The 22,533-nt window shown below is 43.7% G+C and overlaps 1 protein-coding gene across 3 annotated transcripts; it reads right to left on the bottom strand.

Moving 5' to 3' along the window:
* Positions 1-1,305: 1,305 nt before the first annotated feature.
* Positions 1,306-21,385, bottom strand: LOC142468184 (uncharacterized). Of its 3 annotated transcripts, XR_012788594.1 has the most exons (7): positions 21,316-21,385; positions 12,470-13,681; positions 11,883-12,100; positions 9,766-10,133; positions 8,241-8,497; positions 2,523-5,636; positions 1,306-1,833 (listed from the first exon to the last, which is right to left on the bottom strand). XR_012788594.1 is itself a non-coding variant. In XM_075574417.1 (6 exons), the coding sequence occupies exons 1-6, from the start codon at positions 21,365-21,367 to the stop codon at positions 5,476-5,478; spliced, it is 2,268 nt and encodes a 755-aa protein (XP_075430532.1). In that variant the 5' UTR covers positions 21,368-21,385; the 3' UTR covers positions 1,306-5,475. The 3 variants fall into 3 exon arrangements, 2 of the variants coding, with proteins under 2 accessions (XP_075430532.1, XP_075430533.1); XM_075574417.1 differs by having other exon boundaries at positions 1,306-5,636; XM_075574418.1 differs by lacking the exons at positions 1,306-1,833; positions 2,523-5,636 and adding an exon at positions 5,657-7,582.
* Between the last annotated feature and the right edge of the window lie 1,148 nt (positions 21,386-22,533).

The raw sequence follows: 22,533 nt of genomic DNA, 5'->3' as shown, positions 1-22,533 counted from the left end.
TATCCTAATAATCAACATCATTTTTCAAATGTAGCTTTCTACTTAATAGCAGGGAGGCTGCAGTGTGTTGAGATTCCTCACGTATCTGTTGTTTTTTCTTTTGTTTTTCTTGATGTTTCACATGGCAGAAAGGAGAACTAAATACTCTGAGCACACTCCACCCTGCACTGCTATTCCCATGGTTTAGTTCATGGAATAAAGTGCAGTGCTGCCTCCTTCTCCCGGACATGCTGTTGTGGAGGTTATGTGGCAGTCGGATCCCAGTCCTGTTCATGACTGTGTATTGATGTGGAAACAAAGTTATCACTCAGCACCAACTGCCTCTGTGCCTCTGTTTGATGTGGACATCTGTTTGCTGACAGCTGCGTTACGTTCTCAGACAGCTGTCCGCAAGGTGTAACTTTCCATCTCACCTATCTGAACTGAACCTTGAACTGAGGCTATCCGCCCCCCCCCCCATCCTCCCTTGTATATATCATCCACACTCCTCCACCTGCTGCTCTCCAAACATGAAACGACGCTTTGGAAACCAGAGGGAATCTTAGCAAAGCATTTGCGGGTGATTTTTTGGGGCCTTGGGGCAATCAAAATAAATAAGGGCTTATTTTAGGAATGTGTTGGAGCCAATGGGTTAATTACTTTTAAACGTCCCCCACTACTGGGATCCTTATTCAATATGCATTGAGCAGCGGGTCACAGCATAATGAATAGGGGATTACATGGGGAAATTGGCATTGTTATTGGCTTGTGCTATGTAATACACCATCAGGCGCAAGGATCAGTTAAATACATCATGCTTTGTGGCAGAGCATCTTCCTTCTATAAGGTAAGTTGCTACGTGGGCCCAAAGACATATTCGCACTAGCATGGTAATTGCATAAAGATTCCCCCCATGCTCTTACCTGAATATACTTTTCAATATCATAAAATGTATGTAACCTAAGGGTTGAAACAAGGGTAGTTCACAGTTCCCATATAGGCGAACACACTGCCCCTTTAATACCGCCCATCCAGATAAAACAGCACTGTGATTCCCAGCTGGCCCAACTGGATAGGCCAATATCTGAATTATAAGCCTTGGGTAGCTTCAAAGGGAATCATGCTGTATCCAACGCATTGACACTTCCTTAATCTTTATGGTGTTTGTCCTCCACGAAAAAGCAGAAGTGGCCACTGCTAGAGGGACCACCAGCGCATTGCAAAACCTTCAGGCAGCTAAGAGTTAAAAAAACAAAATCTGCCACAAAAATGTCTCTGATCTCTGATGATAGCATCAGTATAGGATTCTAGTTACAAACCACATCATTTGAAAACGACATTACATTTTATTCATTGGAATGCAAATTACAGGTACAGGTAGGGGCACGGACGGTAACCATCAACAAAGAGATGTCCAATAGCCCAGCCATTAATATTCCGGTAGTATCGTGCTTTATTTCGAACGTTTGGCATGTCACAAGAGGGGAGAGGTGTATGGATTTCTCAGGGCCTTGTATCAGCCTGAGGCATCAGGCCAGAGGGGAATTCAACATCAATTGCAGAATGCCCAGAACGCTCATGAGAATGCTGAGAACGATCATGAGAATGTTCAAAACTAGCATAAGAATGCTCTGAACTCGTGGAATTTGCACACAGGAACTGAGCAGCCAATAACTTTGTTACACAATATACAGTATCATCCATGCCGAGTCTGAAAAAGGGCCAAAACAGTGCTTCCTCTGCTGGTTATTTCTGAAAAGGATTGTGCCAGATACTCCATATATGTCTTGCCCATACAGAAACTATCTGAAGAATTTAACTCTTATTTGGTGCAGTCCGGTCTCAAGGGACAATCTAAAACATTAGAAAATTTAAGAGACATTTTAACCCGAGCAGTGCAGGAGCAGACTGTAATTAAAACGATGGATAATAATTATTTTAAACATGCATCAGCGCCACCTGCTGTAAGTTACATGATATAATATAGGCCAACAGGTTCAAAGGTAGGCTGCCACAATAGTACAAATACAACCTGTATTTATACTTATATATTGCCATTCTCATCCCTCACCACATTGCTTCATTATTGTCTATATTGACTCTAACTTAACTCTCTATACATCACTCATTGCACATCACATTGATAACTTCATTCATGTGTAATAGCTCTGGATTGGGTTCTACCCACTTAGATCGCACGTTCTATGGGGCAGGGACTTTTTCCTATTGTTGTTTTTGTCTAAAGCGCTTATTCCCATTATGTGATAGTATTATGTCCCCTGTATTACTGCTGTGAAGCGCTGTGTACATGGATGGCACTACTGTATATAAATCAAGATATACATACATACATACATACATACATACATATATACATACAGTACATACACATATACAGTACATACATACATACATGCGAAGGAGAAACAGGTGCGCAAATCACATCAGGATATGGAAAAGAAAGTGAAAACACAAAATAGTGCAATATTGTCTGCTCCAACAGATAATTTCAATGCTGGAAATTCTATAAAGTTTGCACTCACATGTTTAACGTGAAATGAAAGCGTTGAGGTTGTTCAAAGTTACCAACTTATGTCTCCAGACAGGTACTCCAGATCCATATAGAGGGGGGGGGGGGAATCCATATACAAAAGAGGGAAAGCAAATAGTATAATACTGTTTTTAATGTTAAAAACACAAGGTATTTCACTTACATAAGTGCCCTTGTTTGAGAGCATTCAGACCACCCTGGGTCATAAGGTCAGACAAGAGTATTCACAGCAACAGCATCCGCTCCATGGCCGTCACAGCAGGTACTGAGCTGATCAAATTTGTCCTCCACTCTGGATGTCATCAACAAGGGCTCTTTAGTGATCCCCAATTCAGGTCTCATTTTCAGGGGCCTCTGAATGGGGAAGTGTTTGTCAATCAGGGGTTTTCTTTTCCCTCATCCCACCCCGTCCTTATCAGAGAGACAATGAAGATAAGGGGAGGTGAGGAAGGGGGACAAGCACTCGCTGATCACACAGTGACATCACACAGTGACATCACATGACAGGGAGGAGCCAGAGGAAATTAAACCCCTCCCTAGTCTAACTTTAAATAAAAAATAAAAATACATATAGGTGTCAGATTTGGTAAAAAATTTTTTTTTAACAATCGCCCAGATGAGACGCCTTAGGCTTTGCCTATAGTGCCGCCGATGGCGACGGCGATACGATGGGTGATTTCACCCGTCGCCAACGGCAAAAGTTATCTTTCGCCGGTCGGCCGCATCGCGGGATTCCCGCAATTTGATTTGTTCAAGGTGACGGCCCTTGAAAAATCAAATTTTGCCGGCGGCGGGTTTTCGCGACAGCGCCGTCACGTGCACTATAAGCGCACGCGGGGGCGGCGGCAATGCGTTTGTTTTTGGGCGAATTCGCATCGCCGGCACTATAAGCACGGCCTAAGGCTTAGGCGACGGCCCCTGTGCGTGCGGGGTGCCTGGCGGCACTCATTCCCGGCAGCAGCGCGACCTGGTGGACTCCAGGCAACGCGGGGGCACGGCCATGACATCGCACGGCTGGTTGGCCCTCATTGGCTGAAACGCTGCTGTGACGTGGCCAGCGCTCCGACGCCACAAGCAAAGACAAAATCCTTGTGTTTGCAAAATGTGGTTGCGCATCGCGCCGGGGCGCACAGGCAGCTACTGGGGCCGGCCCCATAGTGGGCCATAACCTGTGGGCACCACGCCCGCCGTCACGGCCACCGGGGACAAAGCCTTAAACATGTCACTGGAATTAGTTCCCTTTGGTCAGTCACTCAGTTTTAACTTCTCAAACATATCGCTGCCATTACTTCAGTTCGCTGCTATGTGGGACTGAACTTGTATTTCTCAAACATTCCCTTGAGAAAAAGGTGTGTGTGGCGAGCACGCATGTTACAAGTGACACTTCTTAGTGTTTTTACACTCGTCAAAGGGTTTAATTCCATTTAAATGATAAACTGAAGTACAAAATAAATAGAATGCGTGTCCCCCGCAGTGAGTAGGGCCAGGCAATTGTCAGCTGCAGGTCAGTCCTGTAGTGGTTCTGATCGGGCCGGGGCTGCACCGCACATGTAGCAGCGGCATTGTTGTGCCTGGAAGCTCTTCACAGGCAGCCGTGGAGCCGGTCATAGGTAGTGGTAATGCCGGCACACATGTCAAATATGAGCGCATGCGCAATAGCATTGATGTTTAAGCGCATGTGCGAGCGCCTTCAGATACCTGCGCATGCGCACGATCTCTGCCACTTGCACGATCGCAGGGTAGAGGAGACCGAAAGGCTCCAGTGTGCGGAAGAACTTGGTAAGGCACGGGGAGCGCGTGCATGGTGCGTGCACGCCCCCAATCTCTGTTAAATTCGCCCTGTCAGACAATCATGCTGAGAACTTGTGCTGCCCCAGTCTGCATAGTCCCTTTCATAGCAAGTCACAACTCAACCCATTTTACCTTATCAGATTTTCCAATGAGCTATCGTCAGCTAAGAAGTTTCACTTCAAAAGTCTGAAAGTTTATAACCAGCGTGTCAATACAAAATACCTTTTTTTGTTTCCAGGATTACTGATGCAATTAAACTGATGAGTTATCCATAATAAAACTCAATGAAGTATCCATACTGGTGTCACTCATTAATAATTAGTGCCGTTTAATTATGTGCCGTCCACAACAGATGCATTTCATTAAAGTTTTAAATGTTCCAATGTATCATTTTGAGCATTTCAATCATTTACGAAGCAGAAATGTAGCAGCAGTAAGAGGAGTTATTATATATTGCAAAGTATGGTGCTGCAGTGCAGACTTGTACATTTACCATACAGCTGGGACACCTCTACCATCCACAGCAAGAGGGGTCAGCAATGTGAAGCCATGCACACAGACTGAACCCACAAAGAGAGAATTTTGCAAAGTTACCATAAGATACAGAATGGGAGAAACAGAGGCACATTTGTCTATTAAATACTTATAATTAAGAAATATTTGTTCCACATAAACTTTATAGCAGCAAGGCATCTACTCTGGCATTTCTAATTATTCTAATTACAGTGGGTGCAATTCTGCAACTGCCAAGGCCAAGGCATCCTTAATTAACTAAATTAGCTTATAAGAGGTTAGAGAAGTGTGTGTGTGTATATAACACACACACATAAGCTGGTGCACTCTATGCACTATTTAAAAAACTCTGTACAAACTGTTACATCCATGAAGAACTGCTCCTCAATGCATTGCAAAATTGCAAACCTCTGGAAACCAAGGGATTATTGGGATCAACCCATCTCTGTTAGTGGTCATGCAATTCCCAGGCAGAGAAGGAGTCATGAGAGTGTGTTTATCCTCAGCAGAACAATGGGTTTTGAAAGACAACAATAAAACACATATAAAAAAATATTGACAAATATTGGTAGAATAGTTAAAGAGTTCGCTCATTCCAAGGATTTTACAATGTAGATGACGTTGATCCCCTGGTCCTGCTGTCACTCGCCTCTGTTTTGCAGGAGAGTGTATCCTTGTATCCTGTAGTAGCGCTTCTGAAGCAGCAGGGCCCCACAAGACAGCAATGCTACAACGCAGAGAGCGCTGATAAAGACTGAAGAAGGGAACATGAACTCATCCTGGCTGCCCTGGAGTGGACCTCCTGCAGAATAAAGGTGACAGAGACAAAGTTACTGACCTTCATTGTGATGCAGTGGCGAGAACTCTAAAAAAAAGTCAACTTTGCAATCATCATTCTAAATGCATTCTGAGGGTGAGTTGGGAAAACAGCATTTCACTTGGGGATAATCCACCAGCCTAAGACCTGTAGACATTTGCCTGTTGTTTACTAACATTACTAGTTGGGAAATCACTTTCCTATTAGAAATATAGAACATAGAAACATATAATTTGATGGCCGATAAGTGTCACTTGTCCCACCTAGTTGTTACTACTTTGCTGGAACCCTTTATGTATTAATTATACATCCATTACAGGAGCATGGGATTCTGGGTAGGGGCATGCAAGTGAGGGCTGAAAGCATGGCACTTATCAGAGGTTGCAGACTGGTTTACAACTATTGGTGGTGGCAACACTGTAACACCGATAAAAACTTTCTGTCAAACTTCTCACTATACTTATCTCTAACTGTCCATGAAATGTCTGTAAATTGAATATATAACCTCTGCTCATTTAATGAAACCATGTATTGTAATCAGCGGCGGATTTCAAAACCTGCCGCCCCTTGGCACTGGCCTGTGTCGGCCGCCTCCTTTCTGCCGCCCTCCTGCTTCTTTGGAATCCCAGCGTCAAATGACGTCGCCCGGTGGTGCGTTGCCATGGAAACGCAACGTCATTATGTCATTTGGCGCGCCGTGTGACGCCACGTTCGTGACGTCCACGGTGTCATTTGACACAGGGATTCCAAAGGAGCAGATGGGTGGCAGAAAGGAGGCGGCTGACACATGGGAGTGCCTTCCCATCAAGCCCAATACGCCCGAGAGCGCGGCAAATTTCCGCCCTAGGCCCGGGGCTAACGGGAATTCTGACACTGATTATCATAACTCTGTGCTTAAGACATACTTGAAAATGGCAGGCAACGCTCAATGTATTACTTCCTGGTAAAATATTTGATAAATAAATAAATTACTTAATAGATCAATGTAGGTGTTAAATAAATCACCAACGTTTCCAGATTTGTGCCGAAAAGTAGGGGACTTTATGGTAACTTGTTAAAATCCCACCAGCCCATGATAGGTAGTAAAGGAATAGAACAGTAGTAGAAGGAGATAACCAAAAAAAAATAAACAAAAACAAAAGTAAACCATCCCAAAAGGTATCAGGGTTACTTCAGATTGTGTTTTTTGTATCGCAAAATGGAGAAAATACAAACAATAGTCCAAAGTCAACAAATACCACTCCGGTGCATGTACAGGTAGTCCTCGCTATCCAAAGTTTCACTTTGCAATGAATGGCATATCCAACACTTTCCAATGCAACCCTAAGGGCCGTTTTTCGACGCCAGAATGCGTTATCCGACGCTCACCACAACTGATTAACATGGGACTCACTTTACAACGGTTTCACTATCCAACTCTACTTCCAGAACGGATTCTGTTGGATAACTGAGGACCGCCTGTATAGCAGATATACAGAACAAAGTGCCATTAATGCTGGCAGGCTGTGTTTTACCAACCAGACAGATGTCAGTCAAGACACTGTAAACACAATGCTGTCTGGATTTAATGTTCCCTGTTGAATCACCCTTGTGTTTTTTGTTTCAAAATTCACACAGAAGGACTTCCCACGAACTCCTGTTGGTGTAAATAATAGAGCTGGAAAAAGAGAAGAACTAGCAGAACAAAAGCAATGGTTTGATTGCAGGTGAGTAGCTAGGCTGGAATGTGTATCAATCATTGAGGTCGGCATACAGGTCCCATGGGTCAGACCTAGAACAATTATATCCTGCTACCAACAGCCTGCAGCAAAGAAACCAGGGTTATTCCGGCCAGGTGGCTGCTCAATTGGTGAAGAATTCCCCACATTCGTTGTTTCTTGATCTTTTTCAAATGTTACTGCGATGAGTGCTCTCACTTTCTTTCTTTACGTCTGTAATTATAGCCACACTTCTGTTTTTTGTCTACAAAGCATCAAGAATGTTCTTGTGTTTGTAATGTTCAGAATGTATTGTAATACAGAATAAATGATAGGACGAACACAGTGATGCTTTATGGTAGGGTGAGACAAAACAATGATCTGCCCTTGGCATCCCAGATACTGTATATACTGTAGCATGTGAGACCTGGGTAGTTCTTAAGGGAAACTACATATAAAATCTGACAGCGTTTATCGCTAAACTTTGGGAAATGAGAAAAATATGGGATTTTTTTAAACAGATGTAAAAAAAAAAGGACAAAAAAAGAAATTTGCCATACAAAAATAAAGTCTAGAAACTCTTTAAATGCAACATAAATGTATATAAACATTAATTAAGCAACCAATATTTTAGTCAAATATTGGCTTATATTTTTTGGCCACTGTGAAAAAAAGTCTTGAAAGGGTTATTTTAAAAGCACGCAACTAACTTTGGAATTTGAAGATTGAATCTCATCTATATTTGTGACCGGTGGCCATTGTAGAGTCACTCCTTCATCTTCATGTAAACTGTTATAGGAGTGATAGGCGTCTGACTACTAGAAGATGTAATCAGGTAACATTAGAGGAGGGAAGAAAAACATGTGGTGGAAATAGAATTAACATAGCTTACCATGGTTAAATACAATGGGCCCTTGAGAGAGTCTGGCGGACTCCAGTTGGCTTTGGGAGGTGTGAACATCACGCCTGTGCCTTCTGCTGAGGCAGCCTTGAGTGCAGCGGTTGGGAGAAGAATTATTATGGCAGATGACGACGTCGCAGGACAGATACACCTCCTGGAAATTTTCAAACTTAAACACATGGAAACCAAAGCGTTGCTCTCTGTGGTCCAAAACTGGGTGTTCGTGCACGGTGGAGTCCTGGGAACACCTGAGATTGATGACAAATAACATAATAGCAGTAGGACATTGGAAAATGTATTAGCACCTCGTAGCATTAGAAATATGAGATTGCCACGTGCCCCACACTGCTGAGGGCAAATGATGTTGATCGCATCTGACTTTTACAAATTTCATAATTCAGGGCTCTTCATGAGGCATAAGAAATAGGTTCTATTAATCCTATCTCACAATGTCAATTAAAATAATAATAAAAAAAGTTGTGTGTGCCGAGCACGGGCATTTTAAGTGAAACTTCTTTGTCTTTTGTCACACAAATTGTATTTGTGATGGTGATGTTTTTAATTGAAAATCAAAACACAATTTCAGTGACAAAACACAAAGAAGTGTGACTTAGAATGCGCGTGCACGGCGCCCCCAGCCTGTTTTAGCTATTTGCACTAATATATTTATACTAACTGTGAATTCCTTGTGTGTGTGTGTGTGTGTGTGTGTGTGTGTGTGTGTGTGTGTGACTCTGGGTGTTTGTGTGGCTGGATGTGTGTGTGTGTGTGTGTGGATGTATGATTGTGTGTGTGACTCTGGGTGTGTGTGTGTGTGTGGATGTATGATTGTGTGTGTGACTCTGGATGTGTGTGTGTGTGTGTGTGTGTGGGTGTGTGACTGTGTGTGTGACTCTGGGTGTGTGTGTGGCTGGATGTGTGTGTGTGACTCTGAGTCTCGGGGGATGCGGCTCTCTCACTCACTCCCTGCCCGGTGTTCCCGGATCCTCTCCTCCCTCTCAGTCCGTCCTCTTTGGTGGCGCGCATGCGCAGAGGACCACGGCCGTGTGCAAAGGCCAGCGACCATGCACAGTAGCTGATGGCCGTTAGTGCGCATGCGTCCTGGAAGAGGGGGGAGCGCGAGTGTACTTGGAGCGGGATAAGGGCGGTACTGCACATGTGTAGTAGGGCGCGTGACGGGCGTGCGTCCAATAGTAGCGTGATGTCACTTTTGTTACAGTTTGTCGTTACAAAGGAATACATTTTTCCCATGAAAACACTATAGGCGCCAGCAAAGACGTTTCACTTCGATAATTTGCTTTGATTGGTGAACGGGGAGGTACAGAGTGGTAACTCAATAAAAAGTCAGTGTTAGAAAGTCATGCATTTAGCATCCATAATGAAGAAATATGTTTCTGAATTAATAAAACAGATCAAAGCAATGATGAGCATTGGGACACCATGATACAATGACAATACCCAGGATTGTCGTGTAAAATAACTGTATGAGTATAAATACATTATATATGCTTCTCACCCATGCTCAATGAGGTTGTAAGTTTGGCCTCCATCCTCTAACAAAGGGGAAGATTTGCAGTTTTCTGTGAATATCTGCAGGTCCTTATCATCTGATTCCACTTTAAACTCCACATAAAGATTGCCATGTAGATCGATTTCATAAGGATACGTTGTAATCGGGTCGTTGAAGGCCTCACTTTGGTATAGTCTCAGGGAGATGTTATAATGACCCAAAGAAATCATGTCGGTGACTTTGGGATGAAAGTTCAAACCAAGGGTTTCGTTCCCCACCATTTCACACCTTACAGGAACTTCAATACGATGGATACTGGTCTCTGGGACAGTCCCATAGACGGTATTTACATAGAATGTCTTCCCATCTTCAATCTGAAGAAACAATACAACGTTCTCTCATGGGTATTGTATTGATTGTCTTAAGTGCATTGTATGTTTTTGGTGAGTACAAAAATACCTTGATCTTATAAATTCACAGAAATACACATGTATAATTATTCCCTATTAAAAATAGATCCCCTATTTTAGCTAAAATGAACACAAATGGGATTATTTCCAAACCTTTCAAACTACACTGAGGAACCAAGCAGGACTGTCCTCTATCACCTTTATTAATCCTCTTTGCAATAGAACCACTGGCTAATCGTATTAGGAACAATCAACAAGTTACAGGTATAATGATTTCAAATATTTAAGAGCATAACAAATGATGGCTTTATGCATATTACATTTTATTGACTCTGAACCACAGACATTGATTGTAGCACCGATGGAATACATTAATCAATTTCTGTGGTATCAGGTTACAAAATAAATATATAAAAATCTGAAATAATGCCTATTTCTAAGTATTATCTCCCTGGTACTGCAGGAAACTGGTCCTGTAAATTAAAATACTGTACCTTGGTAACTTTAGATGCCATGATTTAATGAAAATGATCAAGTGTCATTTTCCATCTCTCTTTAATTGCATCTCTTCCGACATTGATAGATGGAATTTATTCCCTATGGTATCGCGAGGTAGAGTAAAATCAATATTACCCCTTGTATACATAATATGTGAGAAGCATGCTTCCACTAAGGATCACAGATAGTTTATTTAAAAAAATCCTTGTTATGTTTGATGTTAGAAGTCAGCGGACTTACATTTACACTGTGAAGCAAATGTGTGTATAAAACATTATTGGGAACTCAAAGACATCACAGCAGAAAAATATCTGCGATAGAACGAAGTAGCTAAATAATTCCTGAGATGATTCGTTCTCAACACTGGTTACAACAAGTTGTCATGACAATGACATACTATAAGCAGGTGTGCAAAACAGAGGATCAACACTGTCTGTAACCATGGTTTCTAAAGGTATGTGCCTTTGTGAGACTATATATATTTACTTTTCAGCTGATTCAGAAGAGGAAAATTATACACCACATTTTTACAATAGTTTTTTTTCTCTCCAGAAAAGCACGACTGTGGCTCACATATATTTGAAGAGTGGGTCCAAGGAGCAAGACACGAAGAAACTTTGTTAACATAATAATCAGGAGTAGGATTTTAGTGTAACTTGATACCCACTGTACCTCTCTCTCCAAATAAATAAAAAGTTTAATTGCATTGTCCTGTGTTTTTTTTTTTTTTTTACAAAGCTCCAAAATACAGGCAGAGTGGTAGGGTATAGACAATATGAAATGCACGATAGGGTTTGTTTATTGGTCATGTACACAAAACATGTACAGTACATATTTTGGTAAAAATCCATCTATTCTGGAATTTTGGGATATTTTGAAAAATCAAACCCCCAAGTATTCTTTACCAAAATGAATCTTGTTTGTTGCATCACAGAACCCAAGTAACCATTGACAAAGGAGAGAAGAAGGCGACTGGTAGGTACTTTTGTGAGACCACCATAGAATACAGATATTCTACATAGGAGTATGTGTTCCATCATTACATGGCATGAATTATTACTGTGACTATACGTTTATATGTATCAGGATTGGGACATTTTTTAAAGTTATTACTTGGACTTCGTATGCTCTTCTTTTTCAAAACCATCTAAGTACAGGTAGTATCTTTAAAATAGAAGTGAGGATACTACTGTTAGGAGGAAAAGAACATCTCACCAAAACTCTGGAGCCACATCTGTTGAACGGCATCTTAATGATAACCCAGTGCCCCTCCTGCACTGCTTGGCACAGGGGATCTTCAAGGTGAATATCATACACAGACAGGTCAGCCTCGGATACCAAGCTAAGAGGAAGTTGGTACACAGCACCAAGGGAAAGGCAACGTAGAACTGATGAACTTTCTGGCTCTTCTGTTGTCTGCGGGAACGGTGGATCTGACAAATGAAAAATAGGCACCAGATCAGTCATACTTCTGCTGCGCTAACCAAGTTAATGTGATAGGAAATCATGACAATGCCATACTAGGCACTAACTACAGTGACATTAGGAGAGCTTCTACAAACACCAGATGGTGTTCTATAGGTACTTCGAGGACGTTTAAACTCATTGGGTATGGTCAAAAAGCTATGATTATCTGACACCGATTACAGTGTGTGTATGTTCCGGAAAGCAATACGCTTTTTTGCATTCCGGTTTAATACTTAGCTACTATTGTGTGCCACCAGTGGCTATTATTTAGTGCATGTTTAGGGTGCAGTTCTGGGTGATGGACGTGGTGCTAGAACGACGACACATGTGGTTACCTGGGTATTTTGTTTGTTGACCCAGTGAATATCCATAGGAAACATAATTTTCAATTCCATAAACAGAGATAGTGAATGCAGAGGACTCGTGGTATATTTCGTGCTGTCCACCTGTTTTGCCCAAAAAGACCTCCCAGCCACTGGATCCATTTAACACCTTGATGGATACATTATACAGATCGAGGGGTTGATGGTCAAGGTAGAACTCAGAGGGTGAGGGTGACTGTGAGACAATCAGAAGGTAGTTGTAGTAGAGTTCTTGGGTTACAAACTTATAATATTTCCTTGTCAATGTTATAGGTGGAATTGTAGTGAGAAATGGGTCGTAAAAATCAACGGGTCCAGTTTGGCAATCTTGAAACAGATATGAAATCATAACAGGTTTGGTGGAATTCACCAGATAACTCTCCATCATAGTCAGCCGTATATGGGATCCTTCTCCTAGAATAAACTGGTTGGTTTCTCTGGATCCCTCAATGTACACTAAGGTATTTGGGCGTGCAGCCATTATGTGAATGTGATCTCGAAAGTGGTTTAACAGTGGAAACACAGCGAAGAATCTCCCCCAATTCTGCACAGGATACAGCTGCGCGACTATGGTGTCACATGCTGCGTTTATGCCTGTAAAGCACTTGTTTCCACTGAAAACAGCCACAGGTGTCGTGGATATAATTCTGGTGCCTGTTAGATCCGTCTGGCTTTGGAACTGAACAACCTGCTGATATTCAAGAGGGATTGAGAAAGTCTCCTTGTTGCCATATTTAAAACCATTAAATGAGATGGAGCCCGAGACTGTTATGTTCACCCAAGCTACCCCTTCCATCCCATTAGCAACAGCAAATTGATTGGCCTTCCCTGCTCCAGATGTAAAGATGTAATATTCCGTGCCCAAGTCTTCTTGAGGAAGGCAGGCCATGGCATCAGCAGATTCATTATTTGTGTAAAATACAAAGGCAGATATATCTGCATCAGATGTCACTATTACTGCCTTGGAAGATATGTGCTTCTCGTAAATCATGTACTCATAGCCCAGGCTCACTATGACATTGCTGTCCCTATTAACTAGCACGGTCTGGTTGAATCTTGGTTGGGACACAGTGACGGTGACTGTAGCTGCCTTATCGTAAGTGACCAGATACAGTTGTAATGTTGTTGATGGAGATCTTGAGTTGTTTTCCAAGAAAGCTGTGGTGAAGCGTCTCTGGGCCTGACCTAGTGAACAAAACACAATAAGCATGGAGACATAATGGAGTGTTCACGACAAGTGTGTCTGTTCTCCTTATGATAAGTGTGCGCTAATATTTAGGAGTGAATGCCTACCCTAAATACGAAAGCAAAAGGAAAGATAGGGAGGGCTGTGGAGAAAGCACACAGTTTTCCTTTAGCATCTGTATGTATAGCTCATTCCTGGTACTTTAATGGACACTCGAACCATGGAGGAAAACTACCAGCAAGACACAGAATATTATATGTGTCAAACAGCTCCTCCATAACCTCTCTTATATTTCCATATGACAGCTCCTTATGTTACTAGCTGCAGCAGGGCCAACATTGGAGAAACATATCTTGATACATTTAACTTACTGTGAAGACTTCTTCACACGTAGGAGAAGCGCTCAGATCTAGTAGGAAGTGTAAATTTCCCAGCAGACCTCACGCTATAATGTACATTTCCCGGCAGACCTCACGCTATAATGTACATTTCCCGGCAGACCTCACGCTATAATGTACATTTCCCGGCAGACCTAACGCTATAATGTACATTTCCCGGCAGACCTCACGCTATAATGTACATTTCCCGGCAGACCTGACGCTATAGTATACATTTTCCGGCAGACTTCACGCTATAGTGTAACATTTTCCCACAGACCCCATGCTATAGTGTAACATTTCCCGGCAGACCTCACGCTATAATGTACATTTCCCGGCAGACATCACGCTATAGTGTAACATTTTCCCACAGACCCCATGCTATAGTGTAACATTTCCCGGCAGACCTCACGCTATAATGTACATTTCCCGGCAGACATCACGCTATAGTGTAACATTTCCCGGCAGACATCACGCTATAGTGTACATTTCCCGGCAGACCTCACGCCATAGTGTACATTTCCTGGCAGACCTCACGCTATAGTGTAACATTTTCCACCAGACCTCATGCTATAGTGTCCATTTTCCAGCAGACCTCACGCTATAGTGTAACATTTCCCGGCAGACCTCACGCTATAGTGTAACATTTTCCGGCAGACCTCACGCTATAGTGTAACATTTTCCAGCAGACCTCATGCTATAGAGTACATTTTCCAGCAGACCTCACACTATAGAGTACATTTTCCGGAAGACCTCACGCTATAGTGTACATTTTCCGGCAGACCTCACGCTATAGTGTAACATTTTCTGGCAGACCTCACGCTATAGAGTACATTTTCCAGCAGACCTCACGCTATAGAGTAACATTTTCTGGCTGACCTCACGCTATAGAGTACATTTTCCGGAAGACCTCACGCTATAGTGTACATTTTCCGGCAGACCTCACGCTATAGTGTAACATTTTCTGGCTGACCTCACGCTATAGAGTACATTTTCTGGCTGACCTCACGCTATAGTGTAACATTTTCTGGCTGACCTCACGCTATAGAGTACATTTTCCAGCAGACCTCACGCTATAGAGTACATTTTCTGGCAGACCTCACGCTATAGTGTAACATTTTCTGGCTGACCTCACGCTATAGAGTACATTTTCCAGCAGACCTCACGCTATAGTGTAACATTTTCTGGCAGACCCCATGCTATAGAGTACATTTTCTGGCTGACCTCACGCTATAGAGTACATTTTCTGGCTGACCTCACGCTATAGAGTACATTTTCTGGCAGACCTCACGCTATAGTGTAACATTTTCTGGCAGACCTCACGCAATAGAGTACATTTTCTGGCTGACCTCACGCTATAGAGTACATTTTCTGGCTGACCTCACGCTATAGAGTACATTTTCTGGCAGACCTCACGCTATAGAGTACATTTTCTGGCTGACCTCACGCTATAGAGTACATTTTCTGGCTGACCTCACGCTATAGAGTACATTTTCTGGCAGACCTCACGCTATAGTGTAACATTTTCTGGCTGACCTCACGCTATAGAGTACATTTTCTGGCAGACCTCACGCTATAGTGTAACATTTTCTGGCTGACCTCACGCTATAGTGTAACATTTTCTGGCTGACCTCACGCTATAGAGTACATTTTCCAGCAGACCTCACGCTATAGAGTAACATTTTCTGGCAGACCTCACGCTATACTGTACATTTTCCAGCAGACCTCACGCTATAGTGTAACATTTTCTGGCTGACCTCACGCTATAGAGTACATTTTCCAGCCGACCTCACGCTATAGAGTACATTTTCCAGCAGACCTCACGCTATAGAGTACATTTTCCAGCAGACCTCACGCTATAGTGTAACATTTTCTGGCTGACCTCACGCTATAGAGTACATTTTCTGGCTGACCTCACGCTATAGAGTACATTTTCTGGCTGACCTCACGCTATAGAGTACATTTTCTGGCTGACCTCACGCTATAGTGTAACATTTTCTGGCAGACCTCATGCTATAGAGTACATTTTCTGGCAGACCTCACGCTATAGTGTAACATTTTCTGGCTGACCTCACGCTATAGAGTACATTTTCTGGCTGACCTCACGCTATAGAGTACATTTTCTGGCAGACCTCACGCTATAGAGTACATTTTCTGGCTGACCTCACGCTATAGAGTACATTTTCTGGCTGACCTCACGCTATAGAGTACATTTTCTGGCTGACCTCACGCTATAGAGTACATTTTCTGGCTGACCTCACGCTATACTGTACATTTTCCAGCAGACCTCACGCTATAGTGTAACATTTTCTGGCAGACCTCACGCTATAGTGTAACATTTTCTGGCAGACCTCACGCTATAGTGTAACATTTTCTGGCAGACCTCACGCTATAGAGTACATTTTCTGGCTGACCTCACGCTATAGAGTACATTTTCTGGCTGACCTCACGCTATAGAGTACATTTTCTGGCTGACCTCACGCTATAGAGTACATTTTCTGGCAGACCTCACGCTATAGAGTACATTTTCTGGCTGACCTCACGCTATAGAGTACATTTTCTGGCAGACCTCACGCTATAGAGTACATTTTCCGGAAGACCTCACGCTATACTGTACATTTTCCGGCAGACCTCACGCTATAGTGTAACATTTTCTGGCAGACCTCACGCTATAGTGTAACATTTTCTGGCTGACCTCACGCTATAGAGTACATTTTCCAGCAGACCTCACGCTATAGAGTAACATTTTCTGGCTGACCTCACGCTATACTGTACATTTTCCAGCAGACCTCACGCTATAGAGTACATTTTCCAGCAGACCTCATGCTATAGTGTAACATTTTCTGGCAGACCTCACGCTATAGAGTACATTTTCCAGCAGACCTCACGCTATAGAGTACATTTTCCAGCAGACCTCACGCTATACTGTACATTTTCCAGCAGACCTCACGCTATAGTGTAACATTTTCTGGCTGACCTCACGCTATAGAGTACATTTTCTGGCTGACCTCACGCTATAGTGTAACATTTTCTGGCTGACCTCACGCTATAGAGTACATTTTCTGGCTGACCTCACGCTATAGAGTACATTTTCTGGCAGACCTCACGCTATAGTGTAACATTTTCTGGCAGACCTCACGCTATAGAGTACATTTTCTGGCAGACCTCACGCTATAGAGTACATTTTCTGGCTGACCTCACGCTATAGAGTACATTTTCTGGCTGACCTCACGCTATAGAGTACATTTTCTGGCTGACCTCACGCTATAGTGTAACATTTTCTGGCAGACCTCACGCTATAGTGTAACATTTTCTGGCTGACCTCACGCTATAGAGTACATTTTCTGGCAGACCTCACGCTATAGTGTAACATTTTCTGGCAGACCTCACGCTATAGAGTACATTTTCTGGCAGACCTCACGCTATAGAGTACATTTTCTGGCTGACCTCACGCTATAGAGTACATTTTCTGGCTGACCTCACGCTATAGAGTACATTTTCTGGCAGACCTCACGCTATAGAGTACATTTTCTGGCTGACCTCACGCTATAGAGTACATTTTCTGGCTGACCTCACGCTATAGAGTACATTTTCTGGCTGACCTCACGCTATAGAGTACATTTTCTGGCAGACCTCACGCTATAGAGTACATTTTCTGGCAGACCTCACGCTATAGTGTAACATTTTCTGGCAGACCTCACGCTATAGTGTAACATTTTCTGGCTGACCTCACGCTATAGAGTACATTTTCTGGCTGACCTCACGCTATAGAGTACATTTTCTGGCAGACCTCACGCTATAGTGTAACATTTTCTGGCTGACCTCACGCTATAGTGTAACATTTTCTGGCTGACCTCACGCTATAGAGTACATTTTCTGGCAGACCTCACGCTATAGAGTACATTTTCTGGCTGACCTCACGCTATAGAGTACATTTTCTGGCTGACCTCACGCTATAGAGTACATTTTCTGGCTGACCTCACGCTATAGAGTACATTTTCTGGCAGACCTCACGCTATAGAGTACATTTTCTGGCTGACCTCACGCTATAGAGTACATTTTCTGGCTGACCTCACGCTATAGAGTACATTTTCTGGCAGACCTCACGCTATAGAGTACATTTTCTGGCAGACCTCACGCTATAGAGTACATTTTCTGGCAGACCTCACGCTATAGTGTAACATTTTCTGGCTGACCTCACGCTATAGAGTACATTTTCTGGCTGACCTCACGCTATAGAGTACATTTTCTGGCAGACCTCACGCTATAGTGTAACATTTTCTGGCAGACCTCACGCTATAGTGTAACATTTTCTGGCTGACCTCACGCTATAGTGTTACATTTTCTGGCTGACCTCACGCTATAGAGTACATTTTCTGGCAGACCTCACGCTATACTGTACATTTTCTGGCAGACCTCACGCTATAGAGTACATTTTCTGGCAGACCTCACGCTATAGAGTACATTTCCCGGCAGACCTCACGCTATAGTGTAACATTTTCTGGCTGACCTCACGCTATAGAGTACATTTTCTGGCAGACCTCACGCTATAGTGTAACATTTTCTGGCTGACCTCACGCTATAGAGTACATTTTCTGGCTGACCTCACGCTATAGAGTACATTTTCTGGCAGACCTCACGCTATAGTGTAACATTTTCTGGCAGACCTCACGCTATAGTGTAACATTTTCTGGCAGACCTCACGCTATAGAGTACATTTTCTGGCTGACCTCACGCTATAGAGTACATTTTCTGGCTGACCTCACGCTATAGAGTACATTTTCTGGCTGACCTCACGCTATAGTGTAACAATTTCTGGCAGACCTCACGCTATAGTGTAACATTTTCTGGCTGACCTCACGCTATAGAGTACATTTTCTGGCAGACCTCACGCTATAGAGTACATTTTCTGGCAGACCTCACGCTATAGTGTAACATTTTCTGGCAGACCTCACGCTATAGAGTACATTTTCTGGCAGACCTCACGCTATAGAGTACATTTTCTGGCAGACCTCACGCTATAGTGTAACATTTTCTGGCAGACCTCACGCTATACTGTACATTTTCTGGCTGACCTCACGCTATAGAGTACATTTTCTGGCAGACCTCACGCTATAGTGTAACATTTTCTGGCTGACCTCACGCTATAGAGTACATTTTCTGGCTGACCTCACGCTATAGAGTACATTTTCTGGCAGACCTCACGCTATAGTGTAACATTTTCTGGCAGACCTCACGCTATAGTGTAACATTTTCTGGCTGACCTCACGCTATAGTGTAACATTTTCTGGCAGACCTCACGCTATAGTGTAACATTTTCTGGCTGACCTCACGCTATAGTGTAACATTTTCTGGCTGACCTCACGCTATAGAGTACATTTTCTGGCAGACCTCACGCTATACTGTACATTTTCTGGCAGACCTCACGCTATAGAGTACATTTTCTGGCTGACCTCACGCTATAGAGTACATTTCCCGGCAGACCTCACGCTATAGTGTAACATTTTCTGGCTGACCTCACGCTATAGAGTACATTTTCTGGCAGACCTCACGCTATAGTGTAACATTTTCTGGCAGACCTCACGCTATAGAGTACATTTTCTGGCTGACCTCACGCTATAGAGTACATTTTCTGGCAGACCTCACGCTATAGTGTAACATTTTCTGGCAGACCTCACGCTATAGTGTAACATTTTCTGGCAGACCTCACGCTATAGAGTACATTTTCTGGCTGACCTCACGCTATAGAGTACATTTTCTGGCTGACCTCACGCTATAGAGTACATTTTCTGGCTGACCTCACGCTATAGTGTAACATTTTCTGGCAGACCTCACGCTATAGTGTAACATTTTCTGGCTGACCTCACGCTATAGAGTACATTTTCTGGCAGACCTCACGCTATAGAGTACATTTTCTGGCAGACCTCACGCTATAGTGTAACATTTTCTGGCAGACCTCACGCTATAGAGTACATTTTCTGGCTGACCTCACGCTATAGAGTACATTTTCTGGCAGACCTCACGCTATAGAGTACATTTTCTGGCAGACCTCACGCTATAGAGTACATTTTCTGGCTGACCTCACGCTATAGAGTACATTTTCTGGCAGACCTCACGCTATAGAGTACATTTTCTGGCTGACCTCACGCTATAGTGTAACATTTTCTGGCTGACCTCACGCTATAGAGTACATTTTCTGGCAGACCTCACGCTATAGAGTACATTTTCTGGCTGACCTCACGCTATAGAGTACATTTTCTGGCTGACCTCACGCTATAGAGTACATTTTCTGGCAGACCTCACGCTATAGAGTACATTTTCTGGCAGACCTCACGCTATAGTGTAACATTTTCTGGCAGACCTCACGCTATAGTGTAACATTTTCTGGCTGACCTCACGCTATAGTGTAACATTTTCTGGCTGACCTCACGCTATAGAGTACATTTTCTGGCAGACCTCACGCTATAGTGTAACATTTTCTGGCTGACCTCACGCTATAGAGTACATTTTCTGGCAGACCTCACGCTATAGAGTACATTTTCTTGCTGACCTCACGCTATAGAGTACATTTTCTGGCTGACCTCACGCTATAGAGTACATTTTCTGGCAGACCTCACGCTATAGAGTACATTTTCTGGCTGACCTCACGCTATAGAGTACATTTTCTGGCTGACCTCACGCTATAGAGTACATTTTCTGGCTGACTTCACGCTATAGAGTACATTTTCTGGCAGACCTCACGCTATAGTGTAACATTTTCTGGCTGACCTCACGCTATAGAGTACATTTTCTGGCTGACCTCACGCTATAGAGTACATTTTCTGGCAGACCTCACGCTATAGTGTAACATTTTCTGGCAGACCTCACGCTATAGTGTAACATTTTCTGGCTGACCTCACGCTATAGTGTAACATTTTCTGGCTGACCTCACGCTATAGAGTACATTTTCTGGCAGACCTCACGCTATAGTGTAACATTTTCTGGCAGACCTCACGCTATAGAGTACATTTTCTGGCTGACCTCACGCTATAGAGTACATTTTCTGGCTGACCTCACGCTATAGAGTACATTTTCTGGCTGACCTCACGCTATAGTGTAACATTTTCTGGCAGACCTCACGCTATAGTGTAACATTTTCTGGCAGACCTCACGCTATAGAGTACATTTTCTGGCTGACTTCACGCTATAGAGTACATTTTCTGGCTGACCTCACGCTATAGTATTCTAATATTTTTCAAATGTGAAAGAATAATTACCAGCAGCAATGATATTCAGAAGAAGCAGCAGCAGAACAAAGACTTTTCTCATTGTGATTCCTCTGTGAATTTCCATGGTCTCTGTTTTGTTCACCAATCTGGGTGCTCTTTTATACAATTTCTTATCTTCCCTTCCTGTTGGCACCACATTCATTTCATTGTCCGCCACATATCAACTTTCTGACATTAATATAAAACATGAAGCTAATACGTTGATAGCGTTTGACATGGGATTGTTGCAGCTGCAGAACAGGTGCGCTATGTCACGTAAGACCAGAATTTAACACTGGGATCAAGGCAGCACCCAGGACACAGGTGTCAATAATGGACATTTACTCCAGCCGGAGCCCGCAGTCACGGCTCAAAGTCACCAACAGAGCTTACACTCTGTGAGTATTCGCCATCCTGGCGGCTGGAGACTGTCTCCTCACCTTAAAGCTACTGCCACGACAGACACTCAAGAGGCGCTGCCTCAAGGCCCCGTTATGCGCGCGCGTGGATCTTGCGCGGCCTGCCTGCCCGCCCGCCCACAGATTCCACCTTTGCCCCCTGCTCTGGCGCGCGGAGGTTGCGCTCATCCAGCCTCCCCTCTGTCTCACGCCCCAGTCTCCACCCCGGGGACGGACAGGACATGCGTGGGAGTGACGTGCGCTCCAGTCTCCGCCCCCCTGACCTTAGTGACGCGCGCGGGTCGGCGTGTGCTCGGTCCCATCTCCGTTCCTGATTCGGCTGCATCATGGGGCACACCTGTGTGCACCAGCAGCCTATAGGATTCGGTTTCCTGGTTCCGCCCTGGCTCTTCATTGGAGGATCGGCCTATTTATACCCTCTTGCTCCAGACACACATTGCTGAGCATAGTCTTGTGTGCCGCCGTGCCTTGCTGCATTGAGTTCCTGTATCTCCTGCCTTGCCTTGCTTGTTTATCCTGCCGTTGCCTGAACTTGCTACGGACTTTGGACTCCGCATCACTCTACTCCTGATCCGGCTATTTTACGACCATCCTCCTGTCTCCGATCCTGACCTTGGCTACGTACGCCGATGATCCGCTACTCTCCTATCCTGAACTTGGCTACGTACGCGACGATCCGCTACTCTCCTATCCTGACCTTGGCTACGTACGCCGACGATCCGCTACTCTCCAATCCTGACCTTGGCTACGTACGCCGACGATCCGCTACTCTCCGATCCTGACCTTGGCTACGTACGCCGATGATCCG

Source organism: Ascaphus truei, chromosome 17, assembly GCF_040206685.1.
Source record: "Ascaphus truei isolate aAscTru1 chromosome 17, aAscTru1.hap1, whole genome shotgun sequence".
NCBI lineage: Eukaryota > Metazoa > Chordata > Amphibia > Anura > Ascaphidae > Ascaphus > Ascaphus truei.
The sequence above is the reverse complement of the archived record's forward strand: the minus strand, read 5'-3'. Positions and strand labels throughout refer to the sequence as shown.